General features: G+C 45.6%; 1 protein-coding gene across 2 annotated transcripts in view; it reads left to right on the forward strand.

The window, feature by feature from the left end:
- Nucleotides 1-18,161, forward strand: part of NUP214 (nucleoporin 214) — a 69,022-nt gene that overhangs the window by 6,200 nt on the left and 44,661 nt on the right. For both annotated transcript variants that reach the window (XM_069747536.1, XM_069747537.1), the window contains exons 10-12: nucleotides 3,902-4,028; nucleotides 12,824-12,985; nucleotides 13,507-14,428. In XM_069747536.1, the coding sequence (XP_069603637.1) occupies nucleotides 3,902-4,028; nucleotides 12,824-12,985; nucleotides 13,507-14,428 (1,211 nt within the window). The remainder of the gene's footprint in view (nucleotides 1-3,901; nucleotides 4,029-12,823; nucleotides 12,986-13,506; nucleotides 14,429-18,161) is intronic.

Below are 18,161 nucleotides of genomic sequence, written 5' to 3' on the forward strand. Positions count from 1 at the left end.
ATTTACTTGAATGGGGGACCCCAACATCCAGTGCCTGCCGTGCTGTCTTGTGCATGACAGCTCGGCAAACACTGCTTCTGATCGGCGGTAAAATCATTACCGCCTTTCAATGCTAGGTGAAATCCCAAGAAACAATGAAAACCCTATATTAAGGGTCACCAATCTAACCCAAGAAGAGGTGCGAAACCGGCTAAATAAGATTAAAATAGATAAATCTCCGGGTCCGGATGGCATACACCCACGAGTACTAAGAGAACTAAGTAATGTAATAGATAAACCATTATTTCTTATTTTTAGTGACTCTATAGCGACAGGGTCTGTTCCGCAGGACTGGCGCATAGCAAATGTGGTGCCAATATTCAAAAAGGGCTCTAAAAGTGAACCTGGAAATTATAGGCCAGTAAGTCTAACCTCTATTGTTGGTAAAATATTTGAAGGGTTTCTGAGGGATGTTATTCTGGATTATCTCAATGAGAATAACTGTTTAACTCCATATCAGCATGGGTTTATGAGAAATCGCTCCTGTCAAACCAATCTAATCAGTTTTTATGAAGAGGTAAGCTATAGGCTGGACCACGGTGAGTCATTGGACGTGGTATATCTCGATTTTTCCAAAGCGTTTGATACCGTGCCGCACAAGAGGTTGGTACACAAAATGAGAATGCTTGGTCTGGGGGAAAATGTGTGTAAATGGGTTAGTAACTGGCTTAGTGATAGAAAGCAGAGGGTGGTTATAAATGGTATAGTCTCTAACTGGGTCGCTGTGACCAGTGGGGTACCGCAGGGGTCAGTATTGGGACCTGTTCTCTTCAACATATTCATTAATGATCTGGTAGAAGGTTTACACAGTAAAATATCGATATTTGCAGATGATACAAAACTATGTAAAGCAGTTAATACAAGAGAAGATAGTATTCTGCTACAGATGGATCTGGATAAGTTGGAAACTTGGGCTGAAAGGTGGCAGATGAGGTTTAACAATGATAAATGTAAGGTTATACACATGGGAAGAGGGAATCAATATCACCATTACACACTGAACGGGAAACCACTGGGTAAATCTGACAGGGAGAAGGACTTGGGGATCCTAGTTAATGATAAACTTACCTGGAGCAGCCAGTGCCAGGCAGCAGCTGCCAAGGCAAACAGGATCATGGGGTGCATTAAAAGAGGTCTGTATACACATGATGAGAGCATTATACTGCCTCTGTACAAATCCCTAGTTAGACCGCACATGGAGTACTGTGTCCAGTTTTGGGCACCGGTGCTCAGGAAGGATATAATGGAACTAGAGAGAGTACAAAGGAGGGCAACAAAATTAATAAAGGGGATGGGAGAACTACAATACCCAGATAGATTAGCGAAATTAGGATTATTTAGTCTAGAAAAAAGACGACTGAGGGGCGATCTAATAACCATGTATAAGTATATAAGGGGACAATACAAATATCTCGCTGAGGATCTGTTTATACCAAGGAAGGTGACGGGCACAAGGGGGCATTCTTTGCGTCTGGAGGAAAGAAGGTTTTTCCACCAACATAGAAGAGGATTCTTTACTGTTAGGGCAGTGAGAATCTGGAATTGCTTGCCTGAGGAGGTGGTGATGGCGAACTCAGTCGAGGGGTTCAAGAGAGGCCTGGATGTCTTCCTGGAGCAGAACAATATTGTATCATACAATTATTAGGTTCTGTAGAAGGACGTAGATCTGGGTATTTATTATGATGGAATATAGGCTGAACTGGATGGACAAATGTCTTTTTTCGGCCTTACTAACTATGTTACTATGTTACTATGTTAGACAGCCACGGTTCCCACAATGTCAAAAGACAGCGTGAGCCCGCAGCCTCAGATGTGTCGGTGTCTGATCTGAGGTATAAAGTTTACCTCCGGTTACTGCTGCAGGCTCATGGGACTACTGCTCCCATCAGCCGATGCCTGCTGATGCTAATAACAGTGAGAGCAGGAGCGGCTGATGGGAGTATTCATCAGCTTGCACCTGCGCTGTAAATTAATAATACGGTAATAATAATAATTTTAAAAAGGCGGCGTGGGTTCCTTTGTATATTTGATGACCAGCCAGGCAAAACTGACAGCTGGGGGCTTCAACCCTCAGCTGTCAGCTTCAGCAAGGCTGGTTATCAAGAATAGAGCAGTCCCCACTCCGTATTTTTTAATGAATTAACTAATTGAAAAGGTGTGGGTTCCCCTCCATTTTTTTTTTTGTCAACTAGCCTTGCTAAAGTAGACCACTCAGGGCTAATATTCTCAAGCTGGTAAGGGGCCATGGATGTTACCCCCCACCAGCCTAAAAATAGCAACCCGCGGCCACACAGAGAAAAGGTGCATCTATTAGATGCGCCAATTCTGGCGCATTGCCCGGCTCTTCCCACTTGCCCTGTTGGAGCGGCAAGTGGGGTTAATATTTGTGGGGTTGATGTCACCTTTGTATTGTCTGGTGACATCAAGCCCACGGGTTAGTAATGGAGAAGCGTCTATAAGATGCCTATCCATTACTAATCCTTTAGTCATATGGTAAATAAAGACACAGCAATAAATAAAAGAAAGCAAACTATTTGTTTTTTTAAATTAAAAATAACAAACACAGTTATACTCACCTAATGCCTATTTCCATCGAAGCCTTCGTCTCCTATAATAAAACAAAAATAAAAAAAAATATCCCTCACCTGTCCGTTATTCTGTCCCACGCCATAATCTATGTCTGGGGGATAAATAGTTTTCAACGTGGATGGTGCCAAGATTCGACCGTCCAGGCTGAGAACCACTGGTTATTGAGCTGCTGCGAGCGCAGTGTCAGTGACCGGCTATTCAGCCAGGCTGAACTGCAGTGACCTCAGTGAGATCTCCGCTAGCACAGTGAGAAAACGTCTCATGGTGCAGACATGAGTTTACCTGCAGAATTTCACTGCAGCTGAAGCTGACAGCTGAGGATTGCTGCCTCCAGCTGTGAATTTTGCCTGGCTGGTTATCAAAAATACAGGGGAAACCACGCTGTAATTTTTATTTATTTATTTAGAGCTCATTAGTCGGCTAATGAATACTCCCATCAGCCGCTCCTGCTTTCTCGGTTATTAGCAGCAGCAGGTGTCGACTGATAGGAGCAGTAGTCCCATCAGCTGACACCAGTGACCGGAGGTAAACCTTATACCTCCGATCACAGCTGTGTGCTCACGCTGTCTGACCAGCGGTAATAATTTTACCGCCAATGAGAAGCAGTGTTTGTCACGCTGTCATACACATGGCAGTGTGACAAACACCCAGTGTCCGGGGGGCCGGGGCCGAACAGTAACATGGACTTCCTGGTGAAGTCCATGTTCGGTATCTGTGTCCAAACAGTGGGTGTTCGGTACAGATGCCAAACTTCACTGTTCGGGTTCGCCCATCTCTACTGAAAAGCGATAGCGGAATTTCAAGGATTTTGTTTCAGACTTTCCCCACCCTGGGATTTCTTTTCTATTTTTTTTTTCAGTACATTATACGGTAAAATATGGTGTAATTTATGACCACAACTCATCTCACAAAATATAAGTCCTTGTACTGCGATGCTAACAAATGGTTATAACCATTGGGAAAGAGAGGAGGGTAAAAAACAAAGTGCAAAAACAAGAAGAAAATGAACAAATAAAACTGATTACTCATGAAGGGGATAAAATGTCCTCGTTTTGCGTCTGCAGCTCCCATGCCTCCATGATTACAGACAACAACTCTGACCCTGCTGTCCATATTACTCCACTCTTGTAGTTGTAGTTTTTTTGAGCAGTGATAAACTTTTTGCACCAGTACATATGCCCTATGTGTGGGTACACCCCCAGGGTCAGGATTTGGCACACTATGCTCCGGCCTTGCGTTCAGATCCGATGTCTCACTCCTTGTTTTCCCGTAGAGCCTGTGGGAATTGTGGCTACTGGAAGACTCCGGCCGAGCCGAGCTGCCCGTGAGTGATAACAATGATGACACTCTGCCGATGGGAGCTGTAGTCTCCTACACCAGCCAGCTGAGCGTGTTTGTCAGTAAGTGCCACTCTGTGCAGATCGATGAGCGCTGGTGTAGACACTGACTAATAGGAACGTCTCTGCTGTGTTGGTTGCATTCATAAACAGGAAAAAGTGGTCACCTGTGTGGATTCCTCAGCAGCACAGAGTATTTCAGGACAGGAGAGATACTGAGTCGCCTGAGTATAAGTCCTGGTATAAAGGCTCCCACGGAAACCTCCAGGGCTGAGTAATAGGGCAGAATACGAGCCAGTGTATAAGGGCTCCCAGGGAAATCTCCAAGGCAGAGTAATAGGGCAGAATATGGGCCAGGGTATAAGGGCTCCCACGGAAACCTCCATGGCAGAATATGGGCCAGGGTATAAGGGCACCCATGGAAACCTCCAGTGCAGAGTAATAGGGCAGAATATGGGCCAGGGTATAAGGGCCCCCAGGGAAACCTCCGGGGCAGAGTAATAGGGCAGAATATGGGCCAGGGTATAAGGGCTCCCATGGAAACCTTCAGGGCAGAATATGGGCCAGGGTATAAGGGCTCCCATGGAAACCTTCAGGGCAGAATATGGGCCATGGTATAAGGGCTCCCATGGAAACCTTCAGGGCAGAATATGGGCCAGGGTATAAGGGCTCCCAGGGAAACCTTCAGGGCAGAGTATGGGACAGGGCATAAGGGCTCCCACGGAAACCTCCAGGGCTGAGTAATAGGGCAGAATACGAGCCAGTGTATAAGGGCTCTCAGGGAAACCCCCAGTGCAGAGTAATAGGGCAGAATATGGGCCAGGGTATAAGGGCTCCCACGGAAACCTCCATGGCAGAATATGGGCCAGGGTATAAGGGCTCCCACGGAAACCTCCATGGCAGAATATGGGCCAGGGTATAAGGGCTCCCAGGGAAACCTCCAGGGCAGAGTAATAGGGCAGAATACGAGCCAGTGTATAAGAGCTCTCAGGGAAACCCCCAGTGCAGAGTAATAGGGCAGAATATGGGCCAGGGTATAAGGGCTCCCACGGAAACGGGCTGAGTAATAGGGCAGAATATGGGCCAGGGTATCAGGGCTCCCAGGGAAACCTCCAGGGCAGAGTAATAGGGCAGAATACGAGCCAGTGTATAAGGGCTCCCACGGAAACGGGCTGAGTAATAGGGCAGAATATGGGCCAGGGTATAAGGGCTCCCATGGAAACCTCCAGTGCAGAGTAATAGGGCAGAATATGGGCCAGGGTATAAGGGCTCCCATGGAAACCTTCAGGGCAGAATATGGGCCAGGGTATAAGGGCTCCCATGGAAACCTTCAGGGCAGAATATGGGCCAGGGTATAAGGGCTCCCATGGAAACCTTCAGGGCAGAATATGGGCCAGGGTAGAAGGGCTCCCAGGGAGACCTTCAGGGCAGAGTATGGGACCGGGCATTAGGGCTCCCAGGGAAATCTCCAGGGCAGAGAACGGGTATTCCACCCTCTGGGAGACACCAGTATATACACGCTCCAGATAAAAATTGCCTTTGTGGCTATGGGAGGTTTGCGCCCCAATATGACGCCTCACTGACCCTTGTCTGATCCCTACATTGCTGTTTATCAAGGAGCTGCTCTGAGACTATACACATGTATACAATGTTCATTTATCGGCGTCCCGCTCAGTGCAGGCCACATATACAATGTACATCTATCAGCGTCCCGCTCAGTGCAGGCCACATATGGCTTCAAAGTCTCTCCAAGAAGAAGTGATGTGACTTTGATGCCATATGTGGCCTGCACTGAGCGGGACGCTGATAGATGTACATTGTATATGTGGCCTGCACTGAGCGGGACGCTGATAGCTGTACGTTGTATATGTTGCCTGCACTGAGCGGGACGCTGATAGATGTACATTGTATATGTGGCCTGCACTGAGCGGGACGCTGATAGCTGTACGTTGTATATGTGGCCTGCACTGAGCGGGACGCTGATAGCTGTATGTTGTATATGTGGCCTGCACTGAGCGGGATGCTGATAGATGTACGTTGTATATGTGGCCTGCACTGAGCGGGATGCTGATAGATGTACGTTGTATATGTGGCCTGCACTGAGCGGGATGCTGATAGATGTACGTTGTATATGTGGCCTGCACTGAGCGGGACGCTGATAGCTGTATGTTGTATATGTGGCCTGCACTGAGCGGGACGCTGATAGATGTACATTGTATATGTGGCCTGCACTGAGCGGGATGCTGATAGATGTACATTGTATATGTGGCCTGCACTGAGCGGGATGCTGATAGCTGTACGTTGTATATGTGGCCTGCACTGAGCGGGACGCTGATAGCTGTATGTTGTATATGTGGCCTGCACTGAGCGGGATGCTGATAGATGTACATTGTATATGTGGCCTGCACTGAGCGGGATGCTGATAGCTGTACATTTTATATGTGGCCTGCACTGAGCGGGACGCTGATAGCTGTATGTTGTATATGTGGCCTGCACTGAGCGGGATGCTGATAGATGTACATTGTATATGTGGCCTGCACTGAGCGGGATGCTGATAGCTGTACATTTTATATGTGGCCTGCACTGAGCTGGACGCTGATAGCTGTACATTGTATATGTGGCCTGCACTGAGCGGGACGCTAATGGCTGTACATTTAATAGCAAAACCATGAAGCACTGAGGTAATTAGTAATGACGAGCTACTACCATTAGCTCTCCCTATACGCCCAACAGGCGTTAGCCAACCAGGACTGCTCCAAACAAGAATCAATGCGGAAAAACGGAGCATAAACATCCATAACACCATAGTTATTAAAAAGTTATAATGTTTATTTAGTAATTATATCAAAAGTAACAACAATAATAACACCAATATTAGCATCAGACACATGTATCTAAATGCAGACAGTGCAATAAGTGCTGTAAGCACTCCGCACATATAGGAAGGTCATAAAAAGGAGACGTGGTGATAGCCAAAACACAAGGAGGGATAAACACTATCTCATATATCACATATATCTTAATATTATCCCTTACACTAGCATATTTCAATCATTTCATTCAGGGTCCCACCGGTCTCTCTACACTATAACAGGCACAAGAGCATAGTGCCTATACTGCACCTTATATTAGATCCGGCTTACCCATAGTACTTCTGCTAGGCAAGGTGTCCCCTACTGGTGTGGCTCCCCTGGACGCGCGTTTCGCGTATATCGCTTTCTCAACAGGGTTCAGGTGAACCCATGGTAATTCTGCTTCATGTCACCTGGCTTATCCATGTTTTTTTTTCCCCCTTTTTTTTTTTTTTCCTATACTATGTTGTGCATAAATATGTGATTCTTCAGAATTTGTTTTAGTCTTTGCCTGATGAAGAGACCTGTGTAGTCTCGAAAGCTTGCAATTTGTTACCATCTTTTCAGTTAGCCATTAAAAGGTATCAACCACTGAGGACTCTCGATTCTAAATATTTTTCTATCCACTGGCTAACACGGTACCAAGATTTATTTATTTCCTGTAAATAAACATTATACCTTTTTAATAACTATGGTGTTATGGATGTTTATGCTCCGTTTTTCCGTATTGATAATGGCTGTACATTGTATATGTGGCCTGCACTGAGCGGGACGCTGATGGATGTACATTGTATATGTGCCCTGCACTGAGAGGGACGCTGATAGATGTACATTGTACCCTGTTTTCCAAATTATTATGCAAATTGGATTTAAGTTTCATAAAGATTTAATTTTTTTGGTTTTCAAATAAACTCGTGGATGTTGTTGTAGGTCAGGGCTCAATGGATCACTGAAATCAATCTTAAACACATGGGATAATTAGTTTTCCAGGTGATTCTAATTAAAGGAAAACTACTTAAAAATGATGTTCCACATTATTAAGCAGGTCACAGTTTTTAAGTAACATGGGAAAGAAAAAGGATCTCTGCTGCTGAAAAGCATCAACTAGTGCAATGCCTTGATCAAGGGATGAAAACATGAGACATTTCCCGAAAACTTAAGCGTGGTCATCATACTGTTAAGAGATTTGTGGCTGAATCTGAGCACAGATGTGTTCGTGCTGATAAAGGCATAATGAGGAAGGTTTCTGCCAGGCAAGTTCATCGGATTAAGAGACCAGTTGCTAAAAAGCAATTACAAACCAGCAAACAGTTATTTGAAGCTGCTGGTGCCTCTGAAGTCCCTCAAATCTCAAGATGTAGGATCCTTCAAAGGCTTACTGTGGTTCATAAACCTACTATTCGGCCACCCCTGAACAGTGTTCACAAGCCGAAACAGTTGCAGTGGGCCCAGACATACATGACGACTAATTTTCAAACAGTCTTGTTTACTGATGAGTGTCGAGCAACCCTGGATGGTCCAGATGGATGGAGTAGTGGATGGTTGGTGGATGGCCACAATGTCCCAACAAGGCTGCGACGTCAGCAAGGAGGTGGAGGAGTCATGATTTTGGGCCGGAATCATGGGGCAACAGCTGGTAGAACGCTTTAAGGGTCCTGAAGGTGTGAAAATGACCTGCTAGTATGTAGAGTTTCTGACTGACAACTTTCTTCCATGGTCTAAAAAGCAGAAACGTGACTTCAGGAGCAAAATCATCTTCATGCATGACAATGCACCATCTCATGCTGCAAAGAATACCTCTGAGTCATTGGCTGCTATGGGCATAAAAGGAGATAAACTCATGGTGTGGCCACCATCTTCCCCTAACCTCAACCCTATAGAGAACCTTTGGAGTATCATCAAGCAAAATATCTATGAGGGTGGGAGGCAGTTCACATCAAAGCAGCAGCTCTGGGAAGCTATTCTGACTTCATGCAAAGAAATACAAGCAGAAACTCTCCAAAAACTCACAAGTTCAATAGATGCAAGAATTGTGAAGGTGATATCAAAGAAAGGGTCTTATGTTAACATGTAACTTGGCCTCTAAGGATGTTTTGGAGTTAAATAGCTGTTTTGTTCAGTGAATGTGATCTCCTAATGCTGCAAATTCCACAAATGATCATTTTCAGTTCAGTGCATTTTGAGTTTTTATTCATTTTGGAGATCATACTGTTATCATTGGGAGGTTTCTTTAATAAAATTCGATGTATAATCTAACGGGTGATGACTTTTATTAGACCGACTGTCATTTGCACCGACCATTTAGGAAAATCTGAGAAAAATATCATTTGCATAATAATTTGGAACACAGTGTATATGTGCCCTGCACTGAGCGGGACGCTGATAGATGTACATTGTATATGTGGCCTGCACTGAGCGGGACGCTGATAGATGTACATTGTATATGTGGCCTGCACTGAGCGGGACGCTGATAGATGTACGTTGTATATGTGGCCTGCACTGAGCGGGATGCTGATAGCTGTACATTGTATATGTGGCCTGCACTGAGCGGGATGCTGATAGATGTACAGTCATGGCCAAAAGTACTGACACCCCTGCAATTCTCTCAGATAATACTCAGTTTCTTCCTGAAAATGATTGCAATCACAAATTCTTTGGTATTATTATCTTCATTTAATTTGTCTTAAATGAAAAAACACAAAAGAGAATGAAGCAAAAAGCAAAACATTGATCATTTCACACAAAACTCCAAAAATGGGCCAGGCAAAAGTATTGGCACCCTCAGCCTAATACTTGGTTGCACAACCTTTAGCCAAAATAACTGCGACCAACCGCTTCCGGTAACCATCAATGAGTTTCTTACAGTGATCTGCTGGAATTTTAGACCATTCTTCTTTGGCAAACTGCTCCAGGTCCCTGATATTTGAAGGCGCCTTCTCCAAACTGCCATTTTTAGATCTCTCCACAGGTGTTCTATGGGATTCAGGTCTGGACTCATTGCTGGCCACCTTAGAAGTCTCCAGTGCTTTTTCTCAAACCATTTTCTAGTGCTTTTTGAAGTGTGTTTGGGGTCATTGTCCTGCTGGAAGACCCATGACCTCTGAGGGAGACCCAGCTTTCTCACACTGGGCCCTACATTATGCTGCAAAATTTGTTGGTAGTCTTCAGACTTCATAATGCCATGCACACGGTCAAGCAGTCCAGTACCAGAGGCAGCAAAGCAACCCCAAAACATCAGGGAACCTCTACCATGTTTGACTGTAGGGACCGTGTTCTTTTCTTTGAATGCCTCTTTTTTCTCCTGTAAACTCTGTTGATGTCTTTGCCCAAAAAGCTCTACTTTTGTCTCATCTGACAAGAGAACATTCTTCCAAAATGTTTTAGGCTTTTTCAGGTAAGTTTTGGCAAACTCCAGCCTGGCTTTTTTATGTCTCGGGGTAAGAAGTGGGGTCTTCCTGGGTCTCCTACCATACAGTCCCTTTTCATTCAGACGCCGACGGATAGTACGGGTTGACACTGTTGTACCCTCGGACTGCAGGGCAGCTTGAACTTGTTTGGATGTAAGTCGAGGTTCTTCATCCAACATCCGCACAATCTTGGGTTGAAATCTCTTGTCAATTTTTCTTTTCCGTCCATATCTAGGGAGGTTAGCCACATTGCCATGGGCTTTAAAGTTCTTGATGACACTGCGCACGGTAGACACAGGAACATTCAGGTCTTTGGAGATGGACCTGTAGCCTTGAGATTGCTCATGCTTCCTCACAATTTGGTTTCCCAAGTCCTCAGACAGTTCTTTGGTCTTCTTTCTTTTCTCCATGCTCAATGTGGTACACACAAGGACACCGGACAGAGGTTGAGTCAACTTTAATCCATGTCAACTGGCTGCAAGTGTGATTTAGTTATTGCCAACACCTGTTAGGTGCCACAGGTAAGTTACAGGTGCTTTTAATTACACAAATTAGAGAAGCATCACATGATTTTTTTTGAATGGTGCTAATACTTTTGTCCACCCCCTTTTTTATGTTTGGTGTGGAATTATGTCCAATTTGGCTTTAGGACAATTCTTTTTGTGTTTTTTCATTTAAGACAAATTAAATGAAGATAATAATAACAAAGAATTTGTGTTTGCAATCATTTTCAGGAAGAAACTGAGTATTATCTGACAGAATTGCAGGGGTGTTAATACTTTTGGCCATGACTGTACATTGTATATGTTTCCTGCACTGAGCGGGATGCTGATAGATGTACATTGTATATGTGGCCTGCACTGTGCGGGACGCTGATAGATGTACATTGTATATGTGGCCTGCACTGAGCGGGATGCTGATAGATGTACATTGTATATGTTTCCTGCACTGAGCGGGATGCTGATGGATGTACGTTGTATATGTGGCCTGCACTGAGCGGGACGCTGATTGATGTACATTGTATATGGGGCCTGCACTGTGCGGGATGCTGATAGATGTACATTGTATATGTGGCCTGCACTGTGCGGGATGCTGATAGATGTACATTGTATATGGGGCCTGCACTGAGCGGGATGCTGATAGATGTACATTGTATATGTGGCCTGCACTGAGCGGGATGCTCATAGATGTACATTGTATATGGGGCCTGCACTGAGCGGGACGCTTTTGAATGTACATTGTATATGTGACCTGCACTGAGCGGGATGCTGATAGATGTACACTGTATATGTGGCCTGCACTGAGCGGGACGCTGATAGATGTACACTGTATATGTGGCCTGCACTGAGCGGGACATTGATAGATGTACACTGTATATGTGGCCTGCACTGAGCGGGACGCTGATAGATGTACACTGTATATGTGGCCTGCACTGAGCGGGATGCTGATAGATGTACACTGTATATGTGGCCTGCACTGAGCGGGATGCTGATAGATGTACACTGTATATGTGGCCTGCACTGAGCGGGACATTGATAGATGTACACTGTATATGTGGCCTGCACTGAGCGGGACGCTGATAGATGTACACTGTATATGTGGCCTGCACTGAGCGGGACGCTGATAGATGTACACTGTATATGTGGCCTGCACTGAGCGGGACGCTGATAGATGTACACTGTATATGTGGCCTGCACTGAGCGGGATGCTGATAGATGTACACTGTATATGTGGCCTGCACTGAGCGGGACATTGATAGATGTACACTGTATATGTGGCCTGCACTGAGCGGGACGCTGATAGATGTACACTGTATATGTGGCCTGCACTGAGCGGGACGCTGATAGATGTACACTGTATATGTGGCCTGCACTGAGCGGGATGCTGATTGATGTACACTGTATATGTGGCCTGCACTGAGCGGGATGCTGATAGATGTACACTGTATATGTGGCCTGCACTGTGCGGGATGCTGATAGATGTACATTGAAAGGTCAATCAGCTGCTTCTAAGGCCAGCAGGATATTGTCATGGATCATAAGAGGTGCTCGCGGGACGGGATACGACCACTCTACAAAGAGTGCGAGACCTCATCTGGAGCATGAAGGAAGGAGGTGCTGGACCTAGAAGAAGAACCACAACACTGATAAGGGGCACGGAGGAGCTAGTCTAGGAGGAAAGACTAGTAGAACTGCATTTATTTAGTCTTGTGAAGAGACGTCTCAGGGGAGACTTGATTAAGATGTACAAGTACATAAATGGCCCATACAAAACGTACGGTGAAAATCTGTTTAATATAACAAAAGACAAGGATCACTGTCTCTGCATGGAGACAGAAAGGTTCAGTCTCCAGAGGAGACAAGGCTTCTTTAATATGAGAGCGATTAATCTGAGGAATAGCCGACCTCGGGAGCTGGTTCTCTACTGTAAGAGCGGTGATCACATGGACAGTTGGCCTCAGGACCCATTACAGCAGGGACTGTTGATGGTTTCAGAGAAGGTTGAGATGCTGCTTTATTTTTTTACATGTATTACTCCTGAATAAACCTGGGATTCGTTACCTCTGTGACTTCAGCTCTGGTCTCTTTCTTTTTTGCAGATGAGGACAAGATCTTTCCTCCCACTCCAATCCTTCTGCTGCTTTCCACAGACGGAGTCCTTTCTTCTTTTCACATGATCAACTTGAACCCCGGTGTGAAACCTCTGACTGTGAAAGCGGAGCGGCTTCCTATGGAGGGAGAGCGAGCGATCAGACCTGCAGGTACTGAGACTGTAGGGCGCAGCGATATGTGCCCCCACACTAATGGCTGTACATGGCCCCTCGATGATGTGCGGATGGAGCTGCCGCGGGACACCGATGGTGTTTATAACTCTTTAGCGGAAGCCCTGTCCAGATTCTTATATTTGGGCAAAGTCCTTATAATGATTGGCAGCAGCATGAAGTCACCGCCCTATAAATCTGTGCAATAAGGTTACAGGGTGCAGAGCATGTCACCTTCTCAGTGTGTCCACAAGAAAATGTCTCCAGGACACTGAAAGGTGTAGATCGTAATGGTGTATGCGTAGAGTAATGTCCTTGTGACCTAGAAGCATGGAGCCCTGCTCCTAATTATTAGCATGTGGTGTTCTGCAGGGATCCTTAGGTCGATCACATGATCTTGTTTGTGCGGTGTCATGGCTTCCGGATACGATGGAGGACTTGCCGCACAACTTCCCGCTGCTGCGATTTCCATTTGTTGTTTGGCCACCCAGTGACCATCATTTCTGTGCTTGTGTTTGCAGCACTCGGCTCCAGCACCCCAGGACCTTCTGCAGCTGTTGCTAGCCCTCCTCTGTCTGGTGCACTTATCGGCAGTGCTACTAATACACCCCCCTCTGGTCTCCCTGGAAAATCGACTGCCCCGGCGCTCAGACACCCAACCATGCCTCATGCTTCAACCCCAACCTATGTCCTGTCTGCTCCTACTGGCAGTGAAAAAACGCAAACTGCTCCTCCTGTCCTCAGCCTTCCCGCCACTAGTGGCACTGCGAAACCCCAAACCTCCGCTCCTCCAACCTTTGTCCCATCTATCACTACTGGCAGTGCAAAACCCCCAACCTCCGCTCCTCCAGCTTTCATCCTGACTGCTACTACTGGTAGTACAAAATCCCAAACCTCCACTCCTCCTGTCCTCGGCCTCCCTGCCACTACTGGCACTGCAAAACCCCAAACTGCTGCCGCTTCATCTTTCAACCTGTTTGCCGCTAGCAGCTCTGCAAAACCTCCTCCGACTGCCTCCACCTTCAGCTTCTCCTCAGCTAATCTCCCTGGAAAACCCCAGCCTGGTGCCGCTTTCGGTTTACTGATGGCAAGTGCCCCTGCCGCCCCTCAGGCCGCCTCCTTTGGGTTCAGCATGCCTTCTTCTAACTTTTCTTTCAATCCTCAAGACAATTCTTCGTTTGCAGGCAAACCTCAGGCTTCTCCTTTCAGTGCCCCTTCCACCAGCCTTCCTGTAGTCACGGCCAGCTCTTCGATTTTTGGCGCTCCAACTACAAGCTTTGCCAAGCAGTCGGGAGCTCCAGTGGTTACCTTCGGGCCGGATGCGACTGCGGGCACATTTGACGCTGCAGCCCCGAAGTCAGAAATCACCAGTGCTTCTAACCAAGCTGCAGATACCAGCATCCAGCTGGCACCATCCTCCGTCAGAGTGAACCTAAAAGACAAGTATGTTGAATATTCTGTCCAGTCATAGATCATTCTACAAAATTGTACCATCTTCATTAAGTTTAAAGGGGGTGTCCGAGAGCCCCTACTTGGAGGACCTGTTAGATAATGAGAACAAATTATAAATATGTATTTAAACGTGAATATATATATATATATATATATATATATATATATATATATATATATATATATATATATATATATATATAACCAATAATAAAGATTTATCAGTATTTTCATGACTATGAAAATTGTACATTCACACTGAAGGCATCAAAACTATGAATTAACACATGTGGAATTATATACTTAACAAAAAAAGTGTGAAACAACTGAAATTATGTCTTATATTCTAGGTTCTTCAAAGTAGTCACCTTTTGCTTTGATGACTGCTTTGCACACTCTTGGCATTCTCTTGCTGAGCTTCAATAGGTAGTCACCGGGAATGGTCTTCCAGCAATCTTGAAGGAGTTCTCAGAGATGCTTAGCACTTGTTGGCCCTTTTGCCTTCACTCTGCGGTCCAGCTCACCTCAAACCACCTCGATTGTGTTCAGGTCAGGTCTGGTGACTGTGGAGGCCAGGTCATCTGGCGTAGCACCCCATCACTCTCTTTCTTGGTCAAATAGCCCTTACACAGCCTGGAGGTGTGTTTGGGGTCATTGTCCTGTTGAAAAATAAATGATGGTCCAACTAAATGCAAACCGTATGGAATAGCAAGCCACTGCAAGATGCTGTGGTAGCCATGCTGGTTCAGTATGCCTTCAATTTTGAATAAATCCCCAACAGTGTTACCAGCAAAGCACCCCCACACCATCACACCTCCTCCTCCATGCTTCACGGTGGGAACCAGGCATGTAGAGTCCATCCGTTCACCTTTTCTGCATCGCACAAAGACACGGTGGTTGGAACCAAAGATCTCAAATTTGGACTCATCAGACCAAAGCTCAGATTTCCACTGGTCTAATGTCCATTCCTTGTGTTCTTTAGCCCAAACAAGTCTCTTCTGCTTGTTGCCTGTCCTTAGCAGTGGTTTCCTAGCAGCTATTTTACCATGAAGGCCTGCTGCACAAAGTCTCTTATTTTTTTTTTTACATTTTTTTAAACATACATTTTTATTTATTTACAAATTGTGTGAGCATTACATCTTATTGTCAGTAAATTCTTAACAATGAACACAATGTTATGGGGGTTAGGGAAGGGAAGAGGATAGGGGATATGGTGACATTACAGTAACTATCCAATCACATTCTCTATATGCGAATCTGCAAAGTTATTTAAGAACGGTATTTAAGCGGAAAGATAACCAGTTGTTCCATTTTTTTATGAAATTGAGCTATATTATTATTAGATGTAGCGATTATTTTTTCTGATAGGCAATTTTCGTTGATCAGTGATACGACCTCGGGCAGTGAGGGGCATTTGGAGTTTTTCCAGTAACTAGCAATTTTTATTCTTGTTGCTACAATAATATGCACAATCACTGTACGGAACTCATAGGGAAACGAGTCCAAATCTATAGCGAGTAACGCCTGCTGTGCATTAAGATTCACCGGTATACCACAAATCTGGAACATCAGATGATCTATGGCTTTCCATAGGCGTCTAATTCTGTCACAACTCCACCATATATGTAACATGTCTGCACAGGGGTCTCCACACCTCCAGCACGTGTCTGGGGAACTGCGGAACATCCTTGACAATCTACCGGGAGTGAAATACCACCGATATAACAATTTCCTGGCGTTTTCTATGTGGTTAGTACATTTAGATTGGCTTCCAATAACTAAGAAGGATGCCCTCCACTGATCCGGTGTGAATGTGCAGTTTAGGTCTTTTTCCCACTTTTGCAGGTATGTAGTTAGAGAGGGCAGGGTATTCTGCAACATACAGTCGTAGCTTGTGGACAGCGCCCTAATCTGTGATGTCGGGTTCATCAGCATAGAGTAGAGTTTAGATGGCGGTGCAGGCATTTGTTTTTTTCTTTCAGTTAGGAAATTCCGAATCTGCAAATATTTGTAAAAATCCCTTTGAGGGACATTGTATTTATCTCGCAATGATGTAAAAGTAATTATTTCCTCCCTCTCATACAGGTTCCCAATTGAGGTAGTTTTGGGTAAATTCCAATTTTTAAGTTTGAGGTCCGGGATACAATGCTCCAGTGTCTCTATGGGAGCCTTGATAAATGCGGTTTGTATAAGGCCTAATTTATTGGTCAGCACTCTCCATAGCTCCAGAGCCACGTCTATTGTTGGGGGCATTTTTAGGTTTCTATTAGGGACTTGAGTTTGATGTGCATGGGTAAAAAGCTGAGACATTGGAGGTTCTCATCAAATGTTTTTCAATTGCTATCCAGTGCCGATCATCATCATTCCACATGAATCGTAACTGTTCGAATATTGCGGCACTGTAGTAACGGACCACCGAGGGGCATCCCAGGCCACCAATAATGCGGCCCTGTAGTAACGGACCACCGAGGGGCATCCCAGGCCACCAATAATGGAGCCCTGTAGTAACGGACCACTGAGGGGCATCCCAGGCCACCAATAATGCGGCCCTGTAGTAACGGACCACCGAGGGGCATCCCAGGCCACCAATAATGGAGCCCTGTAGTAACGGACCACTGAGGGGCATCCCAGGCCACCAATAATGCGGCCCTGTAGTAACGAACCACCGAGGGGCATCCCAGGCCACCAATAATGGAGCCCTGTAGTAACGGACCACTGAGGGGCATCCCAGGCCACCAATAATGCGGCCCTGTAGTAACGGACCACCGAGGGGCATCCCAGACCACCAATAATGGAGCCCTGTAGTAACGGACCACTGAGGGGCATCCCAGGCCACCAATAATGCGGCCCTGTAGTAACGGACCACTGAGGGGCATCCCAGGCCACCAATAATGCGGCCCTGTAGTAACGGACCACCGAGGGGCATCCCAGGCCACCAATAATGCGGCCCTGTAGTAACGGGCCACCGAGGGGCATCCCAGGCCACCAATAATGGAGCCCTGTAGTAACGGGCCACCGAGGGGCATCCCAGGCCACCAATAATGGGGCCCTGTAGTAATGGATCACCGAGGGGCATCCCAGGCCACCAATAATGTGGCCCTGTATTAACGGACCACCGAGGGGCATCCCAGGCCACCAATAATGTGGCCCTGTATTAACGGACCACCGAGGGGCATCCCAGGCCACCCTTACTCATAGGGATGTAAAGCGTGTCCGCTTGGACTGTTTTTTTTTTCTCTTGCCAAATGTATTTTAAAATCATTGCTTGAATCTTTTAATATTTTCATTGGGAATATGACGGGTAGATTTCGGAACAAATACAGTATTTGTGGGAGAATGAACATTTTCACCTACGCAATCCTGCCCAGCCATGATAGTTCGTGTTTCTTCATACGTAACATGTCAGTTTGGATTTTCTTCCTCAGAGACTCATAATTCAGTGATAACATTTTATCTGCTGAGAGTGTCAGCCGAATACCTAAATACTCAATATGGTCATTTTCCCATTTAAAAGGGTATTTATTCTCAAAATGTGAATGGGGTTAGGTTAAATACCTGGCATTTAGACACGTTTAGCTTACAATATATTTTAGTATATGATTCGATTATTTGCATTGCTGCCGGTAATGACTCTGTCAGGTTAGTTAATGCTAGAATGATGTCGTCCGCAAATAAACCTATTTTGTGTTCCGTTTTATTCATCTGAATTCCTGATATCGAGTGT

The sequence above is a fragment of the Ranitomeya imitator genome, chromosome 2 (genome assembly GCF_032444005.1).
Source record: "Ranitomeya imitator isolate aRanImi1 chromosome 2, aRanImi1.pri, whole genome shotgun sequence".
NCBI classification, from domain to species: Eukaryota; Metazoa; Chordata; class Amphibia; order Anura; family Dendrobatidae; genus Ranitomeya; species Ranitomeya imitator.